General features: G+C 46.8%; 5 protein-coding genes and 1 long non-coding RNA gene across 7 annotated transcripts; 4 read left to right on the top strand and 2 right to left on the bottom strand.

The window, feature by feature from the left end:
• Positions 1-1201: 1201 nt before the first annotated feature.
• LOC128729258 (vesicle-associated membrane protein-associated protein B-like) lies at positions 1202-5852 on the top strand. 2 transcript variants are annotated; one of them, XM_053822925.1, is made up of 5 exons: positions 1202-1591; positions 2889-3041; positions 3120-3350; positions 3439-3593; positions 4044-5852. In XM_053822925.1, exons 1-5 carry the CDS (start codon positions 1534-1536, stop codon positions 4278-4280), a joined length of 834 nt encoding a protein of 277 aa, XP_053678900.1. In that variant the 5' UTR covers positions 1202-1533; the 3' UTR covers positions 4281-5852. The 2 variants fall into 2 exon arrangements, with proteins under 2 accessions (XP_053678900.1, XP_053678901.1); XM_053822926.1 differs by having other exon boundaries at positions 3120-3359.
• A 3-nt stretch (positions 5853-5855) lies between these two features.
• On the top strand, positions 5856-6737 carry LOC128729259 (uncharacterized). Its single transcript, XR_008411063.1, has 2 exons — positions 5856-6423; positions 6494-6737. It is a non-coding gene; the product is annotated as an uncharacterized LOC128729259 (long non-coding RNA).
• Positions 6738-6846: 109 nt separating this feature from the next.
• Positions 6847-9303, bottom strand: LOC128729257 (vacuolar protein sorting-associated protein 4). The gene is made up of 5 exons (XM_053822923.1): positions 9234-9303; positions 8893-9063; positions 8423-8796; positions 7628-8338; positions 6847-7551 (listed from the first exon to the last, which is right to left on the bottom strand). The coding sequence occupies exons 2-5, from the start codon at positions 9026-9028 to the stop codon at positions 7450-7452; spliced, it is 1323 nt and encodes a 440-aa protein (XP_053678898.1). The 5' UTR covers positions 9029-9063; positions 9234-9303; the 3' UTR covers positions 6847-7449.
• Positions 9304-10616: 1313 nt separating this feature from the next.
• LOC128729117 (tyrosine--tRNA ligase, mitochondrial) lies at positions 10617-12087 on the top strand. The gene is made up of 2 exons (XM_053822766.1): positions 10617-10759; positions 10839-12087. Exons 1-2 carry the CDS (start codon positions 10617-10619, stop codon positions 12085-12087), a joined length of 1392 nt encoding a protein of 463 aa, XP_053678741.1.
• A 2254-nt stretch (positions 12088-14341) lies between these two features.
• LOC128728491 (uncharacterized) lies at positions 14342-25600 on the top strand. The gene is made up of 8 exons (XM_053822117.1): positions 14342-14381; positions 14638-15470; positions 20363-20520; positions 20988-21090; positions 21233-21382; positions 21468-21615; positions 23637-23669; positions 25533-25600. The coding sequence occupies exons 1-8, from the start codon at positions 14342-14344 to the stop codon at positions 25598-25600; spliced, it is 1533 nt and encodes a 510-aa protein (XP_053678092.1).
• Positions 16407-17546, bottom strand: LOC128728466 (transmembrane protein 205). The gene is made up of 3 exons (XM_053822093.1): positions 17308-17546; positions 16980-17218; positions 16407-16894 (listed from the first exon to the last, which is right to left on the bottom strand). The coding sequence occupies exons 1-3, from the start codon at positions 17544-17546 to the stop codon at positions 16407-16409; spliced, it is 966 nt and encodes a 321-aa protein (XP_053678068.1).
• Positions 25601-27916: the final 2316 nt, after the last annotated feature.

The following is a 27916-nucleotide window of genomic DNA, read 5'->3' as shown; positions in this document are numbered from 1 at the left end:
TATATATATATATATATATATATATATATATATATATATATATATATATATATATATATATATATATATATATATATATATATATATATATATATATATACACACACATATATATACATATATATATATATATATATATATATATATATATATATATATATATATATATATATATATATATATATATATATATATATATATATATATATATATATATATATATATATATATATATATATATATATATATATATATATATATATATATATATATATACTTATTTTTATGCGAAAGAACAGAAGAATGCAAATTCATTACACGGAAAATTTCATGAATTCAATACTCTGAATCCGTTTTCATGAAATGGAACTCTTGCTTTTAGATCTTGGTAAAAGACCTGTCTCGTTTTGATGTAGCAATCTTGGTTGTTCGTGATGTTACTGCAATACTACAAGCGCAAGACTGATGCCTGTTATTTTGAAATTGAAATTCACAGTTACAGTGACTAGGTAAGTTATGTTCTAAAAATCTTCGATACCTAAGTGTTTTTAAGAAATTGCTAGCTATGACTTTTCTTCCATCCTGCTGTAAACCAATGTATACTCACTACTTATTATGGCTTACTAAATGGTCCGTTTCGTTGCATCGCTATACTTTTATACCCGCATATTTTATATTTACTGTATAATAAAGGATTATGGGATCGAATTTACCACCAGTACAAAGGTAATTTATATTATAAATTAAAAGTACAATTTTACTATCGATTAACTGCGTATTAATATTTATTTAATTTTGTTTTATTTTGAAGCATTAACAGTTGAAAAACATATAATTTAAATATATCAAATGTGATATCGTTTCACACCACCAACATCAGCATAAATCAAAATATAAATAGCAAAGAGATGATGGCATGTTCCTGGGAGTATTGCTCCTTTTGCCCTAACTAAATCTAAATACCACTGAATATCGTAGCAAACGTCAGCAAGCTTAGCTTTCCAAACGCCAGCGCTTTGAATGTCAACTGACATTACCATTTTTAACGGACTTTGCGTATCGGCTTCGATTGTGGCACGATTGCGTCAGAAACGTTTATGAAGTTCGAAGCGTTGCCGAAGCGTTGTCGAAGCGTTGTCGAAGCGCCGCTGAAGCGTTCCGCCGTGTGACAAACTTCCTCTGTTCAGTCAGTTCCCCTTTTTGTCATGTTCACTTGAGCTGGATGACCGCGCAAATAAACCCTTCGAAGGTGCACTGGTGAAATTCGTAATTTCCGAAAAAAAGCGAAAACCAAACGGTGCGTACGCGACGCGATTTGCTTGCACAGCGAAAGCCCTGCTCCTGAGGCGCGTGGACGCGTGGTAACGCGCAAAAAAAAACAAAAAAAAACCCCGAACCACCAACAACCGACGGTCCGAGAGGCAAACCGGCCAGCAAAAGTGACGGAGCTGCGGAGAGAGAGAACGGGAATAAATCGAAGATACCCGTGTGTGCGAGCGCGTGTGTTGTGTGGCCTTTCCAACTGCTTCAAATATGGCGAAGCCCCTTCAGTTATTAAATATTGAACCGGCGACCGAGCTCAAATTCCAGGGTAAGCGAACCTATTACGGGGAACAACCACCGCGTCCGTGCACGGACCTTTCGCCCGTTCCCGACCCATGCCCTTCCTCACCCTACCACCCAACCTTCCGGCCGGTCTGAGCGCCACGGCATCTGTCTTCGCGTCCAAGAAGGGTTTTTCCCATTCGACGCGAGAAAAGGGACTCTCAAAGGGTCCACCCTGGGGTTACCGCAGCGCGACATCCCAGAAGGAACGCGGAGGGAGGAGGAGAGGGGGGGGGGCTATGATAAGAGGGCCCCATCACCTTCCGTCCACTGCATGCCTCCCCCCTCCCTCTTCTCCTCTCCACCCAATCCTACTACCATTCTTCGCCCTTCGCCCAGCCCTTTTCGAGCGACGTGATGCAGCGACTTTGTCTCTTCGTTCTGGCAGCACCCAGTCCCAGTGGATGACGACATTCGGTAAACGAATGCCGTAGGTTTTTTCGCTGTCGAATACATGCGCAACGCATCTAGTTGTGCATACATTTACTGCGTACCATAGCGCGAGGAGTGTGCGGCACGGTTATGTTGCACATATTTATATGTATATATCTCTCGCTCGCGCTGGGATGGTGGGAAAGCGCTGCCCGGGAAGCGGGGAGAGACGTGTGTACATGCGTACTGCTCGTCCTCGGGAAATTTGCCAAAAAAAACGAAAAAAAGAAAATATATATAATATGTGCGAGCACGGATTTGTCGGGAACTTTCCATTTGCCTGCGCCACGGAATATGCCCCACAAATGGTGGCAGCACAAATTTATCCCTGCCAGCAATCAATGGAGCCCCCAGGGGCCACTCCGCCCAACCCCCGTTCACCACCCTCCCACGTGCGCCTAGCCCACCGATCAAAGCAGCGGGAGCAGCGGTTTCCAATCAACTTCTAGGCACCTCAATCAACCGAGCGGTTCGTGGCATCGGAGGAGCGGGGCTGGTGGTGGTGGTGGTCATCGGAAGGCAACCTGCCTGTCTGTGCAAGGGAGCGAAGGGCTCCGTTGCGCACGGTGAGGGGAGCAAAAATGGAGAAATGGAAAATCAATGAATCGATGCTCCCAGAACGCGGGACACTAGTGAGTGTGTGTGTTTGTTTGTGTGGGTGGGGAAGGGGAGAAAACGAGAAAACAAAACTTTTAAAATGCCTGGAAAACAATCACCCCCCTTCCTTTTTCACCTCCCTTCCCGATGGTGAAGATGTATGTCCTTTGTCCCGTGGTTCGTTCGTGGTAATTACATTGATTACAAGGATTCCATTCTTTTGTTTTTTTGTTTGTTGTTTTGTTGAATTACAGGTCCGTTCCGGACCGCGGTCGCATCGTACATGCGGCTCACCAACCCAACCGACCATGAGATCTATTTTAAAATCAAAACAACCGCCCCGAAGAAGTATTGCGTGCGCCCGAACTGTGGCCTGCTGGAGCCGGGAGATCTGCAGGAGATCGCCAGTGAGTACTCCCCGCTTGCCCCCTTTTTCCATCGGTCACCCTCACTGACCCGAGCTGAATCCCTTCGCTTCTCCACAGTTGTGCTGCAGCCGTTCACATTCGACTCGAACGAGAAAAACAAGCATAAGTTCATGGTGCAGTCGATGGTGAAGCCGGAAGATGAGGACGTAAACCTGGAGGACCTCTGGCGGAAGTACCCGGAGAAGCTGATGGACTCGAAGCTCCGGTGCGTCTTCGAGTGCCCGATCGATAGCAATCAGCCGGCCCCGGCAGCCGAGGCCGTACCGGGCACCAGCAAACAAACGAGCGGTACGCCTTGCAGAGCCGTTGCTTTGGCCCTTTCGCGCCACTGTTCGTTTGCCTCATTAAATAATCCATCCATTTTTTTTGCTCACAGCCACGGTCAGCAACGAAGCTGGTAGCTTCGTCAACGCACAGCCTGCCGCCACGAGCATCGAGGAGGAGCTGCAATCGGAATCCCCGCTCGCAAAGGAGGTGAAGAAACTGCGCGATCACGACAATGTGCTGCGGCAGGAAAATCTCCAGCTACGGGTAGGTGGTGGTGTCTGAATGTGGCCACCCATCGGGCGCGCTTCCGGTGTTTCTCGAGGGAATTTCGTGCACGATACTGCGTGGCTTATGTTATCCATTTGTGGGGTGAACGGGTGATTAGATCATCTGTGCCTCATGTAGTTGCTAAAGAGCTTATCTAACGTAAACACAGTTGCCTACAAACGAGAGGTTGTGATCACTTTCACCGCTTTACGTTCAGTACTGGATGGTAAAGGACACACGCAGGGATAATTACTGGCAGCATTCGATACCATTCGCAGATTTCTTTTAAAAACTGCTTGCTGTTTGAACCCAAATAGAACGATTTCTCTTCACTTTCATAGCTAATCGATCTTGTCAGTTCTAGCGGGACGTTGGCACATAAAAAACTAACCCTACATTTGCAATCCATCTGCCAAACCACTAACCTCAATCGTCGTTCATCCGCAGGAACAAATCTTGCAGCTACGCTTGCAGGTGGCCGGCCGAAACAAGGAGCAACCGGCGGTCGCAGCGAAGGCATCGATCCAGTCGGTGGGAGCCGCACACTATCAGAATCCGTATTCGCCACCGTCCCAGCAGGGCCGCAATCCGCATGAGATCTACATCGCCATCATTGCAGCCGTTATCATAGCCATTGTCGGGGTGTGGATCGGCAAGCTGGTTTTCAGCGAGGGCAGCAAATAAAGTTTAATTTAGCGACACACGGTGCGGGGAGGCTAGGCGGGAGGAGGAGGAAGAGGAGAAAGGGCATGCCTGCGGAAGGCGTAGGGAAGAAGAAAAAGCATATAAAAGGGCGCTTTAAGGGTGGCGGAAACTGTTGCGCGAGGAGGCACCGCGGATTATATCTCATGGCTTGGTCCGGGGAAGGACTTCATAGGAGCAAACGGGGACGGTCGCGGTATGTGGCCGCGCTGCTAGAATTTACAAAAGACATGCGAACGTACGAACATACACAGAGCCAGAAGCAGCGCCCTTTTGCCCAACAACATTATCAGCTGTATAAGCGAGCGAGCTAGGCGAGATACCTAGGATAGGAAGATTAATCGCTGGTGGTCATCGCAGGACGAAACGGGGATTCTTCAACGCCGTGGCATGCCCGTACCGAATATTTAAAAGCAAACTAAAGTGTAACCCCCCCCCCCCCTCCTCCCCTCCCTTAACCCAGTGGAAATGGTGAGGGATAGAATTCCGACGGCAGGAGTATATAGAGGGAGTAAGTAAAGTGAAAAAATGTAAAAGGAATTTAAGGCAACAAGATACGGGAATGAAAGGTGTCCTTTGGTTGAGGGAATGGCTTCACTAAGTCATCCTGCCAACACGGGGAGCATGAGTGAAGAATAGCGCAACCTACACTCTGGCAGGGAGCGACAGAACATATACACACACACACCTACACGCAGATACATACACATCGATACATACACATATTTCGTCATGGGAATGAATTTGGAATTTGGTAGAAACATGGATGGTACACCAGCTTACATGCAGCTTACATTATATAAATGCCTATCTTAAATAAAGCAAAGGATACCAGAAGAAGCAACCGACGCAGTACATTGCCTAGCAGGGGTTAATAGGTGGAGGAAGAGGTGAACATGTTGAACAAGTTGCAGATGATGTCGATTATTAGACGGCGCATTAGATTACGGTGGTGATGATATTAACGCAAATATAAGTAGGTGTTGACGCATCCTAGATATGCAAACAAAACGAAACAAACAAAAAGCAACCAAGAAGAAAATTCTACACACAGACATACACTACACACACACATACATACGAACAACCCGAATGCGGGTGAGAATCGGTGGGAGGTTATATTTGATAGGTTTAGTTTTCGTTCGTACGCTTTTTCTTTATGTGCTAGTTAACATACTTTTTGCTTATGTTGTTGGTTTGTTCCGGTTGACATGCGTTTTTGTGCTAGCGCGAGCTGTTCGCTCGCAGGCAGTAAATAAAGAGGAAACAAAAAAAAAAGAATAGTAATAATGATTGCAATATTGAAACCATTTCACCGCATTCGCCGGATGACGGCCGGAGCGCGGCCAACGGTGGGAGAGGCGAGGCGGCGTGCGGCGCGGAAAAAAAGCGGCTAACGGAAAAGCGAGGGAGTGAACTGTGGACATTTTGCGAGTGTAGTTTTGATTTCATAGAGGTCCTGTTTAGATAAGGAACAGTAAAATCTAAAAACAGAAAAAAACTCACAATTAGGACGAGAAGCAGTAGCACACGGATAGCAATAGATGAGACTAAAGAGGGTGTGGGGTGGAGAGGGAGGGGGGGGGGTGGATGTAAAATCACGCGGTAGATGGAATAGCGAAGCAAAGCAAACAAGGATAACGATACTTCCGGGTGGCAACAAAGAATCCTAAACTCGGAGCCGGCAAAAATTAAGAGCACGGAGCATTTGCAAGCGGAGGACCCACGTGTGCGGAAGGATTTCAGTTGAAGCGAGGGCTCTTGGAAGGAAAATGCATGCTGCTGAGGAAGAAGCGAAAGGAGGAAATAAAGCGAAACGTAAGCAAATTACACCGAGGAAAGGATACGGTTACGGAAACAATCATTGAGCAACCAAACAGCGCCTCTAAACCCGACCTAAGGCCCGTAGAAAATGGTGTAGGAAAATAGCGAAAGGATATGCAAGCTGCATTCCTGAATGCGCGTGTATGTGCGCGGGGGTGTATGTGAGAATACTGTACGTGGGCAACACAACAGACCCCAATCAACTAGCCACAACACACACACACGCGCACGCAGGAAGGATTTCGAATGTTGCGTCCTCGAAAGAGGGGGGTTTGCGTTTTGATTGGTGCGGTAGTATTGGGTTAGTATCGAGTAATGTAATACATCAGAATAAAACTACACACAAAACACTCATTTCACAATCGTTTTAGTTGCCCTCCATTGCAAACCACAAATGGAGCGAAACATACAAAACAAAATCCCAGCAAAAAGGCAACAACCACATCCAGCCGCCACCCTTCCGGAAACTTAACGATAATTAAATAGAGCATTATTATTGCATTAATCAAAGGGTTGATACAGCGTACTCTGTTAGCGAATGTAATGGATTAAAAGAACAAAAAAAAAACAAAGGAAAAACCAACAAATATTAATGAGTCTAAAAGGCCTTCTAAATCTTTATCATTGCTGTTCTGTAAAACATACTGACGTAAAAAGGGCAACAAAAAAAACTGCAAAATAAAAGTATGTACCACTAGCTATTTCGATTGGAATTTGATGGAATGTGGTCGTATTTGGCGATGGCCTAGAGGGAGGAAATTGCAGGAAGGACCCACGCATTTCCTTCCGTTGCAAGAGGATGATTCGAGGATCAACGGGGAGATTTTTCCAGGCTGATTCTGCTGCAGTTTCTGATTCTCACCGAAGTACTTTAGCTCGATTTCGGACTAGAGCAGTGCGACGAAAACTAACGATTGGTTCCGGTTTATCGATTGTAACAGAAAATAACAGATTTATTTCAATCCAGTATCGCTACTGCAAGGCAATTATTGAAATGATGGTACATTCATATAGGGGTTTTCTGTTTCGCGCATTTTACAGACAATTTCGCGTATGTTTCACCGCCCGCAGTGCATGGGCGGTGAAGGGTATGCTTCAGAAGAATGGTGAAGTAATCAAATATATGTATATATATATATATTATGACGTACATTTGCCAATGCTCTCAACGCTCGCTCCTAGCCGATCCTTACATATTCTCTCTCACTCACTTACTCTCTCTCTCTCTCTCTCTCTCTCTCTCTCTCTCTCTCTCTCTTGCTCTTTCCCTGCAATCCCATTCCCCTCGCTGTATATAATATTATTTTCGATCGCCAGTGAAAGGAGTTTATCCTTCCTGTCCAAAGTCCTCCGTAAATTTATCCAGCTTCTTCATGTCATCCTCGTTCACGGTCGGCTTGGTACTGGCCAGAGATTTCAGCATGTCGTTCTGCAGAGCAATGAAGAAAGGAAATGGATCATATCAGCCCTCATCGAGGACAGCCCAGTCGGGTTGTATGGCTTACCATTGTCACCGGCGGCTCGAACAGCTTGTCGCCAGGCACGTCCACCCACGTCATCTCGATTGCACCGGCATCGCCGGGACTGCACGGGACGAGCAGATCATCGCAGATGGTTTGCTTGTCCACCGGAGACGGACCGCTCACCTGCTTGAAATGCGTCGCCGTCTGCACCTTCCGGACCGGCTGCATAAGCGCGTCCCGCACGACAATCGAGATGTCCGAACCGGAGAAGCCTTCCGTTTTGCCCGCGAGCGTGCGCATGTTGTCCTCGGTCAGCGTGTGGGCAGTGTTACCGAGGTGAATCTTGAACATCACCAACCGGGCGTGTTCCTCCGGCAGCGGGATGTAGATGCGCTTCTCGAAACGTCGCCGGATGGCGGAATCCAATATCCACGGGGTGTTGGTTGCGCCAAGCACCAGGACGCCATCGTTATCGCTACCGACACCCTGCATCTGCACCAGGAACTCGGTCTTGATACGCCGGGCGCTCTCGCTTTCGTTGTCCGAGCGGGCGGAACAGAGCGAATCAACCTCGTCAATGAAGATGATCGAGGGCTTATGGGACCGCGCGAGCTCGAACAGGTTCTTCACGAGCTTCTCCGACTCACCGAGCCACTTCGAGACCAGATCGGAGCTGGACACAGAGAAGAAGGTCGAGTTGTTCGCTTCGGTGGCGACGGCCTTCGCTAAGTACGATTTGCCGGTACCGGGTGGCTGCGGAAGAGCGTGAGGGAGAAGTTAGCGAATTAGAAAGGATCAATAAGGCGCAAGAAATGTGGCACATTGCCCCACACATACCCCGAACAGCAGGATGCCCTTCCACGGCATGCGCTTGCCGGTGAACAGGTGGGGGAATTTGATCGGCAGGATCACGGCTTCCTTCAGTGCCGTCTTGGCCCCCTCCAGACCGGCCACGTCCGACCACCTAACGTGCGGTTTCTCGATCACGATCGCACCCTCCAGCTTCGCCTGCAGCTTCTTCTTCTCCGGATCGTCCGAATCCGAGTCGGAGCTGTCGTTTTTCGATTTGTCGTCTTTCGACGAGCTGTCGCCATCTTTGACCGGCTTCTTTTTACCCTTCTTGAGGTATGCCTTCAGCTTCTCGGCTCGGTCCAGGTACTGGAAGCACTTGGCGCGTATCGAGTCCTTCGCCTTATCACCTTGGGCTTCATCTGCGGTTGAGTGGGGCATGCAAACGGAGCGGAAAGGTAAGCAGGGGGGTTAGGAAAACAAACGCAAGACACCAGTGACCGGTGGCGGTTACTTACACTTGATCGCGTGCAGAAAATATTCCACGCCGTGCTCGTACAAACGCAGCGCTTCTTCGTAGTTTTTGTTCCGGTCCTCCTCCGTAGCCTTCGTCACGATGTCGATCGCCTTCTGCAAGGTTGAACCGGACGCCATCGCTAAGCTAGTTTATGTTTGCCAGCCCGTATTGCCTAGTCTTGCGGAACACATGCAGAATGTTTGGGACGCACCAAATACGCACAAATCAATGACATGGATGACTAATGCTACCGATTTAAATCTGATTACTGCCGCCTCGAGGGTGGGAGAAATGGCACAGCTCGCCGAAAGCCGATACGGTACCAGCCAGTTATCAACTTACCTGACTTTCTTCGGGAATATTTCACCACAATTTCGGTCGATGGCTATAACTGAAGGCACTCGTATGTAGTTTTATCTGTTGTTGTTCGAAACAATGTTAAAGAGACAGAGGCCTTTCTGCTTTTTCTTCTTCGCCTACTTAGTGCATCAATTGTATCCTCCTATGAGACCTAGGCAGATATCATACTAAGAGGTGTGTTCTGTCGCGTCGTTTGCGAGTCGTCTAGCATAATATCATAAGGCAATGCAGCTTCAAAGAACTGCGCTTTCAAATGCACGGTTTAACTCACTAATATCTGGATAACTTTGTACACAAAAGTATGGTTTGAACACAATTTTTGTTGAAAAAAAGCTGTAGAAGTTTTCCCAAACAAAAAACCGACGGAAGCAATAAGACACCCACTTTGACGTGCAAAATGTCATGTTCAAATTACGCATCCGTCAAATACAAAGCAGCTGAAATATTTGCAATTGCCCTTTTGGCTGATATTTGTAAGCCCGGCAAGACCAGCGGCGGTAAGTTTTGCTGCTATTACCTCTGCTTTATCATATCTTACTGATTACGCGTTCGGTTGGATTAGGTTATGTTATTAATATATGAGTGTCCGTTTGTAATGCCGGACATAGATAACAAATAGGGAATAACCATAATAATAGGAATAAAGTTGAAATCGATAAAGAATATGTTTTTATTTTGATTAAACTTTATGAAAATAACCTATGAATCAAGTAATATAATAAGTATCTAAAACTATCGCAATCAGTTACAAAAATAAGGAAAGAGAAAGATGCTATTCTGTTTACATTCCGGCACTGTTTATATTTGTTAGCCAAACTAGAATGACACATTAACAAGCGATAATTAAACGGCACAGGAAGTATGGTGAAATAATATTCAAATTTCCTTGAAGCTTCAGGGCAAATGAGCTACATTTGATCGAGAAAGCTAATGAGCGAGCTCTAATATTTAAATCACAATATAATTCTTGTATGTGATTGTTTTATGAATTCACAAGTCGAGAATCGAGATGGTTATCCTTTTAAAAATATTTTGCGTTGAACGAATGAAAAGTAATATTATATGAAATTATTAAAAACTAATATAAGATATAGAAATACCAAAAAATTAAAGGATCCTTAAATGCGCCAAAATTATTGAAACCTTTTATTGGATTTTATTTAGATAGAATGAACATAGTGAATACTGCATCATCCCATGTGCCCATTTGCTTATATAAACGGATGCTATAAAGTTAGATCCAGCTGAGTTTTACAGCAATGACATACAAACGTAAACAAAGCGCAAAAAAATATAAACAAGCAGCCGGTTACATCAAATATTGGTCGATTAAAATACACAATTTCTAGATTTAACATAGCCTTCATGTTCGCCAGCGCGCGTGTATTTAAGCAAAACGCTGCACTAAAAACAATTTTTCAGTGTCAAGCACGATGGTACTCAGAGAGAAACATTTTGAAATTGAAAGAACGTGGCTTCATACAGGACGTCTTCCCAGCTGAATCGATGTAAGCATGGATGGAATGAAATGAAAAAGCTGTTGCCATTAGTCGCTAAAATATGTTATACTTGATTGTTCTGTTGCAGTGACAAAGCCCGTTCGAAGCTGGGATCTTCCAGCCAAACCTTGTATGCCGGGTTTGACCCCACAGCCGACAGTCTGCATGTGGGAAATTTGTTGGTTATTCTTGGCTTGTTACACACGCAGCGTGCCGGCCATCAACCGATAGCACTGGTTGGAGGAGCTACTGGATTGATAGGTGATCCTTCGGGACGTAAATCCGAGCGACAGCAGCTAGAAACAGCGACGGTGCAGCATAATGTGGAGTGCATCAAGAAGCAGATAGAGACCATTTTTACCAACCACCAGCGCTTATTTTGGGACAAATCCGTTCCTCTCAAACCAGTGTTGGTCGTGAATAACGCCGACTGGTATCAGCAATACAATTTCGTGGATTTTATGGCCAACGTTGGGCGTCACTTTCGTATGGGTGCCATGTTATCACGCTCGTCCGTGCAGAGCCGACTAAACAGTGAATCCGGAATGAGCTTTACCGAATTTTCCTACCAACTGTTTCAGGCTTATGATTGGTTGCACTTGCTACGGCACCATGACTGTCGTTTCCAGCTCGGTGGATCAGACCAAATGGGAAATATAATGTCCGGCCAAGAGCTGATCAGTCGGACAGAGTCGAAGGAGGTGTTTGGTTTAACGCTGCCCTTGATTACTAACGAGGAGGGTGATAAGTTTGGCAAATCGGCAGGCAACGCCGTGTGGCTGGCAGAGGAACGCACATCACCGTACGCAATGTATCAGTTCTTCGTTCGTACGCCCGACTCGGAAGTGGAAAAGTTGCTGCGACTGCTTACTTTTCTCCCAGTACAAACGATAGAGCAGGTTATGGCACGCCACCAAAGAACACCGGAGTTATGGGAAGCGCAGAAACTGTTAGCCGAACAGCTGACAAAACTCGTGCACGGCGAAGAGGGATTACACAAAGCAAAAGCTATTAGCCAAGCTCTTTTCAAAGGGGACGTATCTACTTTGGAGCATCTTAACGTTAAAGACATTTCGCAAAGCTTTGGTGGCGCACCGTTGTGTGAACTGCTTCCTGAACCTGGAATGAACGTGCTGGATTTGGCACTGCGTGCAAAATGCTTTCCAAGCAAATCGGATGCCGTTCGAATAATCGGCGCCGGAGGATTCACCATAAATTTTAAGAAAGCTAAAAATCCTGCCGAGGTACTAGCGCCATCCGTGCATATTCTCTCAAATAAGTTATCTCTGTTGAGAGTAGGCAAACGTAACTATTATATCGTGAAGTGGTTGATATAGTTCCCTACTGGATTGCTATGCTAACAAAATCAGAAATATAGAAACGTTTGAAAATTCGAATGAGCCACGTGCTGTACACATTCAATTACGCCATGGACATGCACGCCACGTGTTTTTCCACGTGTGTGGTAACATAAAAATGTTCTATATAAAAATTGTGCAGAAATTATCTTTATTCAAACTGTTCCAGTTGCGATCGGAGTGGTGAATATATTTTTGGTGAATACCATAATTGTTTCAAATTAAAAACTCTCAACTTTATAGCTCTTATGGTGAGTCATGGTTGTGTAAATACTTATATTTGTCACACGTATTTTCTGTACGTATCAGTAATTCCATTTGTATCAGCTTTTATGCACTATCCATAACGATGAAATAAATTCAATTTTCATTTGAAATATACGTCGAATTGCTAGGTATGATCCTACCTTCTATCGTTATACATTGCGTGTTGTCAAAATATGATTCAGAAAAGTGTCAATTTGAAACAAAAAAAAGGTTATAAATAGTTCTTTTAGTTTCGGTGGAATAATTCAACAGTTCCGTGCCTATTTGCTCACTTCTCTGCGCTGTTGTTAACTATTATCTACCAGAAGTGAACAATTCCAAGCTGCAAGCACGTAAACGCATTTGCTTGGAGTTGTGGAAAAGAAATCATCAAGTGGCTATAGATTCCCTGTGTACTACCGTGGCATAATTTACCCCGTAGCAAAAGAAGAAGAAAGCCTGCGCATATCATGGTCAGTGTTTCATGTTAATGATACAAGCCCTTCGGCCGCCCAGAGAGAGCCCGGCCCTTCGATGCGGTCGCCTCCCGCCGCCCGCAAGTGTCCAGTGAGCGGTGCGTGAGAAGTCCTCCAGCTCGTGTTTCCTATGGAGGTGGCCGACGAACAGCAAAACCGATACATAAGGTGCGAATTGGGGAGAATCGTATTCCAAAATTCATTTCAAATGTATATGTAGCGAAAATGGGCTTTAGTGGGGTTTTCTCATCCTGTGGCGCGGTTTTCCTTCATTTCGGCGAGCAAGACCAACAAAAGTGGCCCAATACATCATCATCAATCAACTGCAAATAACCGGCATTCGACAAACGCCATTACGGACCCTCGTAACCCCCTTCCTCTTTCCCTTTTCCCTCCACTCGCCATCCACCACTGTCGACAATTTATGTTCGATCGTTCGAAGGAAAACAGAGAGCATAAAAAAGCCCCTACGACGGTGCAGCACCCAGCGCATGGAAACACAGAATCCAGCAGAGCGCGATTGCAACACCGACGTCAGCTACTAGCGCCAGAACGGGACGGCATGCGTTGGTGGCCAAACGAGCAAGCTGCCGCGCAAGAGCGAGACGGCGTTGCAATGAAAGTAGCACCCGTGCACTTCCGCGGGCTCGAGAATGGTTCTCATCGCAGCAAACATCGATATCGTGATGTTTTACACACACACACACACACACACACACACACACACACACACACACACACATATACACTGCCCGGGAAATGCATCCCCCCCCATCGACGTAGGTCCTGGACTTCTTCGAATGAAAAACGGTCTGTTTTTGGAGTGTTGCAAAAGCGCCTACCAGCGTGCGTAAATTGGCTGCTGCAGGCTCGATTCGAGCTGCAAACAAAACCAAAGTAAAGGTCAGATAGTGACGCTGGGCTGGAAAGTTGTGGCAGATATTTTCCACTGATAAGCTGCTTTCGGTGCACTGTTGCCGTGTGTATCCAGCGGTTGGTGAAGTGTTGTTTTTTTTGTTTCTGTGGTCAAGTTCACTAATGATTCATCCCTTTTTTTCCTCCTTTTAGCTGCAGCTGCATGCTGCTATTTGAGTGGATGCATTTTGGTGCTGCCCTTTAAGCGAACGCGCGTAAAATCCTCGCGCAGCTGCTGGATCTGCGCTGCCGTTGCGTGGGCTAATCTTTTACGGCACCATTTTTTGAAGGACTTGCGTAGGTGTAACTTGGGGGTGGCCGAACTGCTTGCGCCTGCACCTAGGTGCGCCTGAAAGGGATTTGCATAAATCTGTCATTCGTTTACGTGCTCGTTAGCGGGCACCGGATGATTAAAACCGCAGCTTGCGAGAAGGCCCATCATCCCCACCACAATTCACAACCGTTTCTCATACGGCACACCCGTGTTTGGTTCTCGTTGTAGGTTCAGCAGGTTGCAGCAAACGAGCGGTTGTGGGCGCAACGAGCCAGCAGCACCCGAAAGCGCTCTTTCCAACGCTTACCGGCACGGTGGCGCGATGAAACACGTGCCCTGCGGTCGCAGTACGAGCTGTGAACGTTAGCGGACACGCTTCGGAATCGGGCAGGTCGCTTAAATGCCGCGACCGTGGGTCACCCGCGAGTGAGCCAAATCGCAAATCGCAATCGCAAAAAAAAACGCACCAGTAACGGTTCCACCGTGCGCAGGAAGAGAAACCGGTTAGCTGGCAAGGTTCAGGTTCGAACGAAAATACCATCACCCTCACGAGAAGCAACACCGGCCGGTGCGGTTCGGTGTGTTCCACCTCCAAGCTGGATCTTCTGCATTGGCTAGTGTGCTTGGTGGGCGCACTGGCGCTCGTGCCGGTTGATTCCGTTGCCTTGCAGCAGCAACACCGGCGCAATGTGGACGCCGATTCGCTCGTACCGGATCCCAATGGCTTTCCGGTGGCGGATGGCACGCTTCCGGATGAACGACCCGAGCTCGAAGGCATCGAGGGCAGCACATTTGACACCGACAAACCCGATCCGGCCGGTGTAAGGAATGTCGATTATGGGCATCATCACCATCATCGACCGGCTGAGGGCCCTGTTGAGGGCCGAGCAGTTGCTGAGGAGGAAACGGTAGTCCCACAGGTGTCCCGAAGCATCAGCGCCAGTCACGGGAGGTCGTATGACCGTTCGAATGGTGGCACGAATGGTGCAACCGGTTCGCAAGGGCAACAACCGTACATGAGATCTGGAAGTCATAATGGCTCGGCGGGTTCGAACGGCGTGGAGTCAACATCGTACCGTGCACCGAAGAAGGCACCACAGGAGATGAACGGGGCCAGTGTACAGCACGATAATGGCCACATGATCCGGACGCTGATCGATTGGAGCTGGCCGAAGTGTTTCACGTTCGAGCCGAAGGAACACCTGTACTATCACATCGGACACGCGTTATTCCTGGTGGCCTTTCTTGCACCAAACATCCCGTGCGGGTTTCTGTGGCTTCGATGTGCGGCCATTGCCGGGTGTATCCTGTTGGTTCTGTGGGGCTGGTTCGTCGCCTGCAGCTTGGATGCGGTCGTGTGGTTCAGCTTGTTTCTGTTTGTTAACGCTGTCTACGTGGTAGTGCTGCTCTGCAAGCTGCGACCGGTTAAGTTTGAGAAGGAGATCGAATCGGTAAGTGCCATTTAAATTGTTTCACTTCAATCAACCATACGTGTCGTACTCTGTGAATATGAAATCTTCTCTGTGGAACCCATCCAAATTCGTTTATCCAAACCTTTCAATGTATACAAATTTTACACACACAAAGCCTGCAATCAGCAACCGTCATCTATCAACATCGTTATCGTTTCATCCAAACTCGATTTGGGAGATTTTTAATTTGTTCATATTTTGTGTTATTTTATTTTGTCAAAAATTCAATTGTACGTACTTTAATACCTTGCAGGTGTACTTCTTTACTATACCAGGCTACCATAATAGAGACGTGATCTATCTGTAACGCGTCGATCTTACTTATTAGGAACTGCCATTTGTTTTTGAGCTACCTCTCTGTTTTACATCATACATCTAATTGCGAACATTTAGTGAACAACGCACGGGATGTTCCCGGTGCCTTTCAGATACTGCTACAGTTTATTAGCCCTAAGCTGTATGACCCACCCAAGGAACATCGTTGATCGTTCGTCTTGCCAGACCCAAAAAGCATATGGCACTAAAACAACTGCCGAGTGGTCAAGTTGCTGCAATACTAGTTTGGAGGCCTTTGATACACCCCCATCGATAGGGTGAATATTGATAGTAACTGCATGAACTCCGCTAACCTATCTAATGATACTAATGTGTCTGAGATTGAGGCTTCATTGAGTGGAGATCAGTGTACAGGATCGCTTGTCCCTGCTGAGAAGCGGGAGAGATCAGATTGAACGTGATCGTGACCTGGATTATCGTCGATATACACCTAAGAAGCACGCACCTCTAAATGCGGAAATAAATACTCTTATATCCTACAGCGCCTTTTGGGACCCGAGGCACTGACATGATGATGGGTTGAGTTCGCTCGTCGATAGGTGATGATGGCGATGATGGTACTGGGAATGATCGTGGGTGTTAGATGGTCATTCGTGCTGCGAGGTAAAGCAAATGTACACACGTACAGCTGAGCGAGATCATGTTAAGGATGGCAGTGGTCATATGAATCTGACGGAACTTCTTGTGTGTCGCCTTGTAGTGGCGCGAACGCTCCAACCACCCATTTCCAGCTCCATCAAATTGTCCAACTTCCTGTCCTACGCTGGCCTGAGCCTCGATACGGTGCTTTTCGTGCATCAAACGTAACATGGGAGGTGCAAGATAGAGCCGTACGAACAGCTCCAGAGCGGCGGTCAGTGCGAGGGCCACGATTTGGAGCAGATCGGCTGAATCCCAGTAGGCGAGGCTTCTTACAGCTAGCTCAGGTTTGGTGCTACGCCGCAGCTCCACGAAACTAACCAAACTGATCGTGCTCAAGCTGGTACCCAGCGTGAAGTACTTCGGGAAAAGCACCTCCTGTATTAAGCCGAACGTGTGGCGTGGTAGGGAAAAGTACAGCGCGAGACCTGCATGCATATAGGCAAGAGAAAAAGGACATAGGTTAGAATTTCTCGATCCCTCGTGATCGTACTGTTCGTCGGCGTGACTCACCCGATACAAAGGTCATCCAAATCTGCGCCCCAAAGTGGATGGTGAAGGAACCAAGGTAAGCAATCTGTGTGAGAGCATTGCTGCTGGTTCGTACTTCTGCTGCATTTCCCACAAAGCACTGTTGGGTGTCACCGTCGCCACTTCGGGAGATGATCAAATTTGGCCACAACGCCACCAGAACCATGGACACAACAATCGCCGAGATCGCGTGACTCGGTTGCGTGGTGTTCGTGAGTATTCTTTGGGAGAAGAAATTGGGGATAAATAGAAAGATGTCTCATTAGTCTCAGCTAGCCATGTGTGACGCATGCGTGTGTGGGTGGCTTACTTGTACAGTGAGCTACGTTGCAGATGATGTGTTTGATTGCGTAGGGAACGAAACAACGCACGTGTCGTTGTCGTCGCCACACCCAGCAGGTCCTGGTGGACCTTTTCTTCGGTTTGCTTCACACCACCTGCAGGTGGAAGCGGGCGAGGATCTGATTTAACACCTTCACCCAGCAATTCCGAGCCATGTTTGCTTTGAAGCAGTGGCTTTGTGTCAACTACACGCTGAAGGCAACACATCCTTTTGTGCACTTGACTTGGGTCTTGATTTTAGACGAGACTGATCAGGCGGAATCGATCGTTCGATCGCTTTACCACACACACTTCAGCACTGTTCGATCGTTCTTACACTCTCTCTTTCTCTCGCTTTTCCACTCGCACTATTACTCTCGAGTTTTCAAACTCTGCGTGTGAGTAAAAAAAAAAGAAAAGTGAAGCCACCTTGACGTTCTCGAAGAAGGAAATCGTCACTGCTAAGCGCACAGCTAGCTTGTCACGGGGCAACCAGTGCAATGGCACAATCCCGTCCACAGCCGGTTCGTATATAAGGCATCAATTGCGTCTGCACCTGCCCTCGCGCACTCCCCCTTGCCACAAGCATAGGGTGACCGTGCGTGGTTTAAGGCGCAACACGATGACATCGATGGCATGTTGCGAATATACACACGCACAATCGCAACCCGCATGTGGGCGCATCCCCGTGGGAAAACCTTACCCTCTATAGTAGGGGTTGGGGTGGTTGGTTTTCGTTTCACACCAACACCAGCGGCGCTGTAGGCACCACAGGGTGGAGCTGTCATGAGGGCCAGGAGGATCAAAGCTTATTATGTGTAGGTGTGTAAACCACCGGCGCCACAGGATCGACCAATCAATGAGCAGGCTAAAGCAGGATGGGTTGCTCATGGATTGCTTAAAACAAAAGCAAAAAAAAGAGAAAACCATGCAGAAAGAGACGACCAAAAACCCGCCGCAGTCACGAGATAATCGGATCGCGTTTTTTTTTATTATTTTTTTTCGTCAGCAGACGTCGCGTGTGTGGGGTTGTATATGCGTCCATAAATGGTCACAGGTTTTTGGGACGCGTGTTTCCCGCCAAAATTTGTGGCGTAGGCAGTGCGCGTCTAGCTCCTCGTCATCGTGATTGGTGACTTTGCCCTATCGCGGTTGATCGTTTATTAATCCAGGGCCAAGCACGCGCTAGGGAGGATACTCTGTCTGACGTTACCTGTGAGGTTGTATTTCGTCTAATGAGACTCCTTTCTTCCAGGAAGTCCTACCTGTGCGATCGTTTCGCGATCGCGCTTGAGGTTAAATCATCTGAAAGCGCGTGATTTTCTCCCCTCAAAATATTCGCGTTTGTTTCGTACGTCGGGATTATCAGCAATGCGTGACGAAATACCTGTTCTTAGCGTGGAAAGACCGCTCGGAATTTGCCGTTTGACATCTCGCGCCCGTCCGAGCGTGTCATGGGAAAATCCACCGAAAAAAAGGGAGGCCAGGTGTCAGGATAAAGGGTAGTGGGCGCGAAAACATAACATGGGGTAGGGTTGCTGTCGTGCTAAATATATATGTATATATATATGTAACGCAAAGCGCGACTGTGTCTACGTGACTAACCGCAAGTATGCACTTTGCGCATTGCGAATTGTACGCGACAAGAGAGGGGAGGTGCAGGTGTTGGGGTCGATTCGCGAACCCCCACGTGTGGGGGGGAAGAGATAGTCTCTCCCTTTTGCTTTTGGAGGTGTGTGGCAGGAAGAAACGAACACGAAGCAGAAGGGTTATGTTGTGGCATTGGCGTGCAATTATTCGCATGTTGCGCTTTCTCATGCTCGAAGTCCGATTTGACAGCTATCCGGTAGGTTATCTGCTATCGGTTCTCGCTTTTCTGCTTTCCTCTCTCGCTCTCTCTCTCTCTCTCTCTCTCTCTCTCTCTCGCTCTTTGGGTGTCTAATTTTCTCGTACACTGACCCGAAACGGGGCCAATTTTGCACTGTCAACCACAGTAACTTAATGCTCTCGATCCAATGTTCGATAGAGACAGGTCTCTTTCGTTATCGCCAAGGTGACAGGACAGCTACAGCTGTTTCAGATCTTAAGGCATGATTTAGGCAGCTCCATGTGTGGCTGTTAAAGTTGTAGCGCGTCTCACTTTTCACCTGATAACGATGCACTGACCTAGCAACCTGACATGTGCGCTAACAGGCTAAGATTCCGCGACTGTAGGTGTTGACGTAGGAGAAGCCTTTCTATACGCTGGGAGGTCTATTATTTTTATAATGGTAAACGATTGTTCTGCGTAATAGACAGACTAATCTTCCTGTTGGAGATAAAGTAAAGGCTCTTCGATTTCTCAGAATTCCTGTCTCTAATCCGGAAGTGGCGCGCGATCGAGGTCGTGCCTCCGTTCCTGAGGATGAGCAAAGGTGTATTGGTGTACGTTTGATCAGCTATTACGCCCTGCGAATGTCCAGATTGGTGCCGTAGGTCGGTTTCGCCCCAAGGTGTCGTGGGGTGAGCTTTTATTGCTAGGTCATCGGGTGGACTGAAGTGTTGATATTGGCGTTTTCTTGGCACCCGCGCTTGTTCCAACACGTGATTGTCCGTGACGTGCTTCATGCTTGTGCGATCTGACGATGTTTGCAGCAGGAGGGAAGAGCAGGGAGGGCTTGAGAAACGGGACCGTAAATTGTGACCATTTAGCGCTGGCATCAGCATATGCGCCATGGCTTTGATTGTTCGTTTTTTCGCCGCCGCAACTGCATTCATGTGGGAAACGTCTGTTTGGGGCACGACTATCAACATTAAAGCCTTAGTGAAGGTGTACACATGTTGATAGGGGTTTTGCTACTGTTACAAAGTTGTCTAACTGTAGCTCGAACTGTAGACACTTGGAAGTTTTGATATAAATGCAAAAAGAACATGCGATCGTTATCTTTTTAGATCGTTTCCGACGTTTTTGACACTCTTCAAACAGATCCAAGAACCCGCACGACGAGATTGGTACAATGTTACACTTTTACTTGATTTTCCTCTCCGTCTATCTTTTCCTGCAGGTGTACGTTGCCTTGTTCAAGCCGCTGCGCGTGTCCCGCCACCAATTCAAGAAGGTGCTGAACTGCATGAAAATCGTGCGGCCGCTCAAGTACCAGGAAATCTACGTGCAGGAGAAAATAACCAAAGTCGACAGTTTGTCCCTAGTGCTGTCGGGAAAGTAAGTACGCGGTGCCCATCGAGGGCCGACAAAAGGGACTGCTGTGGATCGACTCATGGCGCGAATAATAAAAAAAAACACAAAAAAACGTTCAAACGCATGCTGCATGAAGGCGCGATTTCGAGCAGCCACCAGCTCGCAGTACCGGCGCGACCCACGAGTACCTTCCTTCTGCCTGGCCTGTGCGGATGCGAATGGTTCCTTTTGCGTTGTATTGCTGCTGTTTGCTGCTGTTGTTGTTTCAGTTTCACAAGCCTCATCCTAGTCGCATTACTCGCTGGCTTTACGGCTCTCGGCCAGAAGTAGTCAGCAGCGCGAATGCCATGCAGTTACCAGCGCCGCCATTTTGCAGCAGCACCCGCCCGCCACCGCAGTGCACCCTAACCGTCGCCTCCTCTCGTCCATTACACGGTTTTTTGTTTTTCTATAATCTCTCTCTTCAATTCTCCATTCTCATCCTCGTACAGATTAGTAGTATCACAGAATCAAAAAGCGCTTCATATAGTATTCCCTCATCAGTTTCTCGATTCGCCCGAATGGTTCGGTGTTTCCACCGATGACTTTTTTCAGGTATACACCAAAACGCGCGATGCAGGCGTACATCTGTGCGCATATGCGCAGGCACCAGACGAGAAACCCTCGTTGTCGCAGGGTTTCGGTGGCTGGAACGTGCAGGAACTGCTAACGCTCTGTGCTTTTTGCCTTCTTGTAGGTGTCGATCATGGCGATGGAGGAGTCACGCGTGCTCATCTGGCACCGGGACAAGTTGAAGCTGTCCATTATGGCCGAACCGTTCCTGCAGGCCGTGTTCGATCACATCCTCGGTCGGGACGTGGTGAAGAAGCTGATGCAGGTCACGCAGGTGAGCCGCTGGGTCCATCACACCGGCCTAGCTGTGTTATGCTCACGTTACGTTGCGTTACATTGCCGCCATTTTGTGCTTTTAGGTCAGCGAAACGATGGCGCAGAGCAACGGTTGTATCGCGTCAGGATATGGCGATGATTCCGAGGATAAACCGATGCTCGTGATGAAGAGCAAAACGTCCGATAATGGCGGGCACGGACTGACGGCGTTGATCAATCGCCAGCTCCAAGGTGAGTCGATCGCCACCGTGCGCATCCTTTGGCCCCTCTTTCCGCCATCCCTACCGTGTCTCCTTGCTTCGCACCGGTGTGTGGACATCACCAACAAGTCCTTTTCTCTACCCCCCTCGAACTTAACCCACACAATGTCCTTCGCTGGTATGGCTTACATGTGTAGATTGCAAGTATATGTTGCACCTGTCATGGCTCCCTAGCCCGATATGCAAGCACCCACCACCCTGCGCTTTCAATCCATCGTTTGTAAGTGCGTGTGTGGCTTTATGTGTTCATGTTCGTCGTTCTTTGTTGAGCTGGTTTTATTTTGTTTTCCCTTTTTCTTTTGTTTTGTTACTCTTCTACACCCCAACATAACGTAACGTAAGCGCCTTTGCACGATCGTGTTATTTTATGTGTTTTATTGCGTTTTCATGTGTTTGCTAAACTGATTTTGCCTGCTTACACACGCACGCACCATCCTCACACGTATGCACGAGTCACCACCGAGTGATGGAGAAGTTTGTTCGGTTTCGGCTACTACATGCTCTCTGAACATCATGCGTCTTTTCTTTCTATCTCATATATGTACATCATACTCTAAGCCTGAGCTCTTCCTGCGACAGATAGCAAAGCCCTTTCGTCCGCAGCCACCGTAAAGAGGCCAACAGCGTCGTCCTTTCCCTCAATACGTCGGTCAGTAGAACGCCCCAGCCCACCGGTTTATGTGTGTGTGTGTGTTTGCGCGCGCGTGACCATTGTCCTGTTTGAGTCACCGCTAGTGATCTAGTAGGGTTAAGTTTCCGTTTCGGTTTCCGCCAAACCCCAGACACTTGATCTTCATTCCCATGTTTTTATCCTTTTTCCAACTCCACGACTCCTGCGCCATTTTGTTTGTTTTTGTTTTGTTCTTTTACTTTATTTTCTCGCTTATAGATGAAAGTGTTCCCCTTCTGCCGAACGCCGCGTCTTTGAGCTCCGGCAAGGCACTGATTGAGAAGGTGTACCACGTCCTCGAGGTGGATTAGGTTTTGAATCCTGCAGCGCAACAGCGCCCATCACCATCCCATCAGCCGTAGCCGTCGCCGTCTCTTCTGACTTTCGGGCAGAGAGAGAGAGAGGGAGAGGGAAAGAGAGATAGAGAGAGAGTGTCGCTTAGTTAGAAGCAAAAGGAACCGAACCTTTGATAGTCATAAAATGCGCTCGTACCACATGCAAGCATGAAAAAACGCAGGCGAATGCCAAATATTATGATTAATTACGGAGTAGGAGCTCTGAAAGATGCTAGCCGGGCACCTCACCAGCCCACCCACGCTCTCCCCGAACGTGTATAGGATCATTACCCCTTTCCAGGAGCGCGAAAAACTGCATGCCATTTTATGTGTAGTGTGTGTGAATTTTTTATTATTATTAAGATTGATAGTTCTCTCTTAAGGATGTTCAACTTCAGTTAACCATTATGCTATATTTGTGCCGCCTATCGAGTGGCAATCCTGAAGAATTGATAACGTGTTCAACGTTCTTGTAGACAAGCTTTAAAAAGACTTTTGACGATAGAAGAGAAGAATTAACATTCGTTTCTTTCGCCACTTGCGGGCATAACTTTCTTAACCAATATAAACACTATTCTGTTTGTTATTTCGTTCTTTCATTGTAATTTTCATTCTTCTTACTTATTTGTGTCATGCGAATGCTTTGCTCATGTCTTGTTTCAGTTGTTATGTTTATTTTCCTTTAACGTAACCACTTTTTCATCCTATCGAGCTCACCCTTTCGTTACATTGGATAAAACATAAAAAAAGGAATTAACTTTTGCGGGCCTATGCATAAACGCAACTGCTTCGAGTGAATCCATTGCAATTAATTTTGCTAACAACGACGACCTGCTATATGCTACACTAACAACACTATTGCTCCTTTCCTTGGCCTTTACCTCATTCTTTCGTCTTAACGCTATTACAACTGTTTCTACTATCACCTTTCCGTTACTTCTGCCATTACTACTACCACTGTTACTACCGATTACCACTACACAAAAGCTCTCCCACGGATCTCGAAGTATTATTACTGTGGTAAGTTTCATAAAACGTGCCGTATTTGGAGGTATTCTGTTTGTTTTCCTTCCATTTGGTTTTCGTTTCGAACTTTCGTTTCTCACCCTATTCGCTGCAACCTACCTTTCAGCTAGCCCACGTGGGTACGATGTTGAAGCACGGCAGGGTAACGCCCGCTAGTAGGAGACACAAATTTGAGCGACTGACAGAGACAGTTTGGACGAATGTTTTCAGCAAAATTCAACCTCGATGTTATACTAACTATCTTATAATTTATGAAATTCTCTATCGGCTAACTTGTCGTGTGCGCTCCCGGCAGCGTGTGATCCGTATCGTTAACATTTGGTGGTTGTATACTAGGGTTGGCACGGTCTTGATGGCAGGTTGGCGGCTTCCCACCTGTGTCTTCTAAGTGTTAAAGGAATTACCATTTTGTTTTTTTTGTTTACACGATTGTTACTAATCCTAAGACGTTTGGTTTATATTAAACGAGATAGAGAAAAAAGCAACAAACCATCATGTCATATCGATTTTGAAGGACGATATTTATATGCTTTCGCTGCGTTGACAACGAAACTGCAAGACTTAGGGCCAAACGATCCTCAAGGGAATATACCTTGGAAACGAAAAGACCTTTAGCGATAGCTTAAAGGAATGGTATTACCAATCGATTGTGTTTGTTTCATTTGCTGAACACCGATCGAAACTAGCGATAAGATGTGACGAAATGTACCTACCAGTGCATTTAATTAAACTTAGCTTAACTAAAAGGACAAACATAAAGGACTGGCGCTAGGTTTCGAGGGACCGAGATAAATATTTTATACAACGAAGAGTTATAGAGAGAAGGACTTATGCGCCCTCCTGCTCTGACTCTTTATAAACCATTGACATTGCTAATATCGACATAACTCGATTAATATTGTGTTATTTAATTTCAACGACAGTGGTATGTGTTAAGCTTGTGTGCAGAGTCACACTCGATTGTACCTTAAAATAATCTTTAAAAAAAACAATAATAAAACTAAATCAACTGCACCCCCAGGACTCGTGAATGGAAAGATTGAAATAAAATTAATTATGTTTTTTGTAACAAATATTAAAGTGTTTTTTGTTTGTTTCATTTTTGTCATGGAGTTATTCTACTCGTTTGTTTCGTTTTTTTTGGGTGCTATCGAATCGAAGTGTCGTTTAGTTTTAGAATCAAATTTCGCAACGGTTTTATTTATTACGAACAGAAAAGAAAAATAATGTATTTGCAACTAGTTTTTTATGATTTCTTTTCCTATTCGTTTATGAAATATATATACATAACTATTGTTAATAATCTTGCCGCTTGTCGTAACATGCCGTTTGCTTCGTTTCGATGTTGTTATGAGATATATATATATATATGCCCTTTTCCCCGTTAAAGGTTTCTTTCCGTGCACAGTGTGTTCTATCCTGTTGGAAAGTGTGTGTATGTTTGTCTATTTTTCCATGTTTTGTTTCACTTCGGCATTATTTCGGATTTTCTCTTCCCCATCCCGATGTTTTCTTGTATGTGCATTTATAAATTTTGTTTCCACCGGATGTGGAGGAATGTCACTCAATTCGGCTTCCGGTTCCGGTTCAAACGGAAGCTTAAGCCGCGTGGTGCATTCCTTCCGGTTTTTGTTTCATTTTTATCTTTGTTTTTTTTTGTTTTTAACGATATCGGCCGTTCGCGGCACCAGATCGTACGGACAACTAGGTGATCTGGTCGATCAGTCCGACCTGCCCTTTTGCCCGTGCCTCCCGGTAAACCCTTTCGAGCCCTAGCCAACCCCCACCCCAATAACTCGATCTGACGCGCCAAGCGACCTGACGCCGCTTCTTCTTGTCTTGTTACCCTTCTTTTAGTAGCAACCGATCACAACGCCTGGCGGTTGGGCCGGATCGACGAAACTGACCACGAGACGGCCGTATAGGAACCGGAACCGGTTGACAGCCGCCTTGGCCGCATCCGGCAGCACCAGGACGCGGCTGGGACACGGGCGGCCCCGAACACCGGACCGATTTTGTGATACTGTTGCATGTTGTAATCGGTAGCGACCTTGCGAAGGGTCGGTAGGGCGAACGGGACTAGGGCGGCCTGTGGGGGAGGGGGGGGAGGGGACGGTGACTCGCGGTTGTTAGGCTGTTTCGGTCGCCGAAGGGAATCGATAATTCCCACGGGAGGAATTGCAAACACGTGGTCATCGTGGTGACAGCTGTCAAGTGCCGCATTCGTTCCCGCGGTCTCTCTATCGTCCACTTCCTTTATCCTACACTACTCTCTCTCTTTCTCTCTCTCCTTCTCTCTCTTTCTCAAGATTGTGTTGTATGTTCTTCAAACGCTTCTCTCCCCTGTTTTCCCGTACACATTCCCCCAGGAAGACCTATATCCTATATCCAATTTTGAGGTTACGTAAACACTAAATACAACATTTAATGACAATACGCTTTCCCGGCGCGTTACCGTCTTGCGATTGTTTCGGTTTGCTCGGTCCCGGTGTCTTGAATCAGTCTAGTTTTTTGCTACACACCTCTACACCCGGACGCGCGGGAAGGATCCTCGTGCATAGCGGCGAGACGGAAAGAAGAGAAGATGAGTAGATTAGGTAGTGATCAGTAGCCTCACCCGTGCTCTAGTGAACTAAGATACATTTGTGCAATCGCTTGCCTTACGACTGCACCGGAAAGACGTTGTTGGAGCGGTTGTCCGTTGAGTCCTGCAAATAGACGGCGCCCAGCGCCCCCTACCGGGCACGTGGCATCGCACGTGGTGTGGCCAGCGTGAAAGCGGTGCGAAAAAAAAACGGTGACTAAACAGAACCCCTATTTGCATTAAGTGTGTGACATCGATGTGCGTGTGTTTCGCCGCGAAAGCAGGTTAACTTACGGTGCGCATTGTTCTGCGGAATAGTTGTTTTAAAACTCCCCCATATATACACATATATATATAAATTATTAGATATACACAGATATGTATATGAATATACACTTACCCCAACTCCGGGAACGTTCCTGGGTGAGGAGCTAGGGCAGAAGACAGCGAGACGACGAACTCGAGGAGCTTGGGTGGGAAAAAAAACAAACGCGAAAAAAACGTGTCGGCGGGATGGGAAAATCTAATTAGTGCGTAACGGTTGCATTTGTTGTCAGGTGCCCGATTCCCCGAGGTGGCCGGTTTCGCAAACATCCCGGATGTGGTCACCAGGGACGCCGGGTGCCCTTGCGTTAGTTATACAATTTAATGAGATAAATTCTGAAACCATGTGATGATATGGGAGGCGCGAGCGCGATTTCGGCAGGCACGGGACCTTGTGCGGAGGTGTTTTAACCCGTTTCCGTTTAGATAGGCTAAAATATAATCATCCAGCGCCAGGGAACGGCACCAGTGCGAGAGGGGAAAGGGGAAAAACGTCGACGAAGGGTGAAGGGCCAAGGTTGGCGGTGGAACTAATCAATAATTACCAGTTAGCTGAATGGAAGTCCTGAAAGGAGGCGGATTCGGGACAGCCGTAGATTTAAATGTGTGGGCTGGGCGGAGTAAACAAAAATAGTAAAAGAGGAAAAACAAGAAACAAACACTCACACAACTTCACCGTACGAAGTGAAAGTAACACACTCACACCCTCTAGAACAAGTGTACGATGTACGAAACAATTAGACAATTTTAAATACAACCTTCCGGTTCCGGTTTCTGGAGCGCGGTCCGGAAGGTAACAACAAAAACAAAACAAAAAAAAAGGACACACAAGAAGCGGAAAATAGAATCAGTAACTAATGGATGGTCTCTCGCTTGTGGTCGGTTTTTATTGTTGTTCTTGAAAGAACCCGCGCGTGGAAGGACGAATGAACGGTGGTTCTATTTGAAACGTAAGTAGATGTCTGATTCCGACAAACGATTGTCGATTTTTGCGACAAACAAGGTGCCTGTCGTACTGATCACTTGTTCCGAACAACAAATTAGATGTAAAAAACGCGCTAGAGGTAAAGAAAGTTTAAAGAAATGCTCCGGATAGTTCGAATTCCCAGCTCAAAGGGATGAAGACGCCCTCTGTTCAGCGGATCTGCTAAATTTCACTTAATGCGTCCTACGCTGATCACCCTTCTTGTATCAGTTTTTAGGACTCAATCCTTTCTCTCACCCAGACGTGGGTGCACATCACCCTGCAATCGATACCCATACACCAGATGAGCATCCCAAAACACTGGAAACACGATACGCGCTCTTTGAACGGCTGCGATTGAAAGCCAGC

This window comes from Anopheles nili, chromosome X, assembly GCF_943737925.1.
Source record: "Anopheles nili chromosome X, idAnoNiliSN_F5_01, whole genome shotgun sequence".
NCBI lineage: Eukaryota > Metazoa > Arthropoda > Insecta > Diptera > Culicidae > Anopheles > Anopheles nili.
Note: the sequence above shows the minus strand (reverse complement) of the source record. Positions and strands in the feature narration are given on the sequence as shown.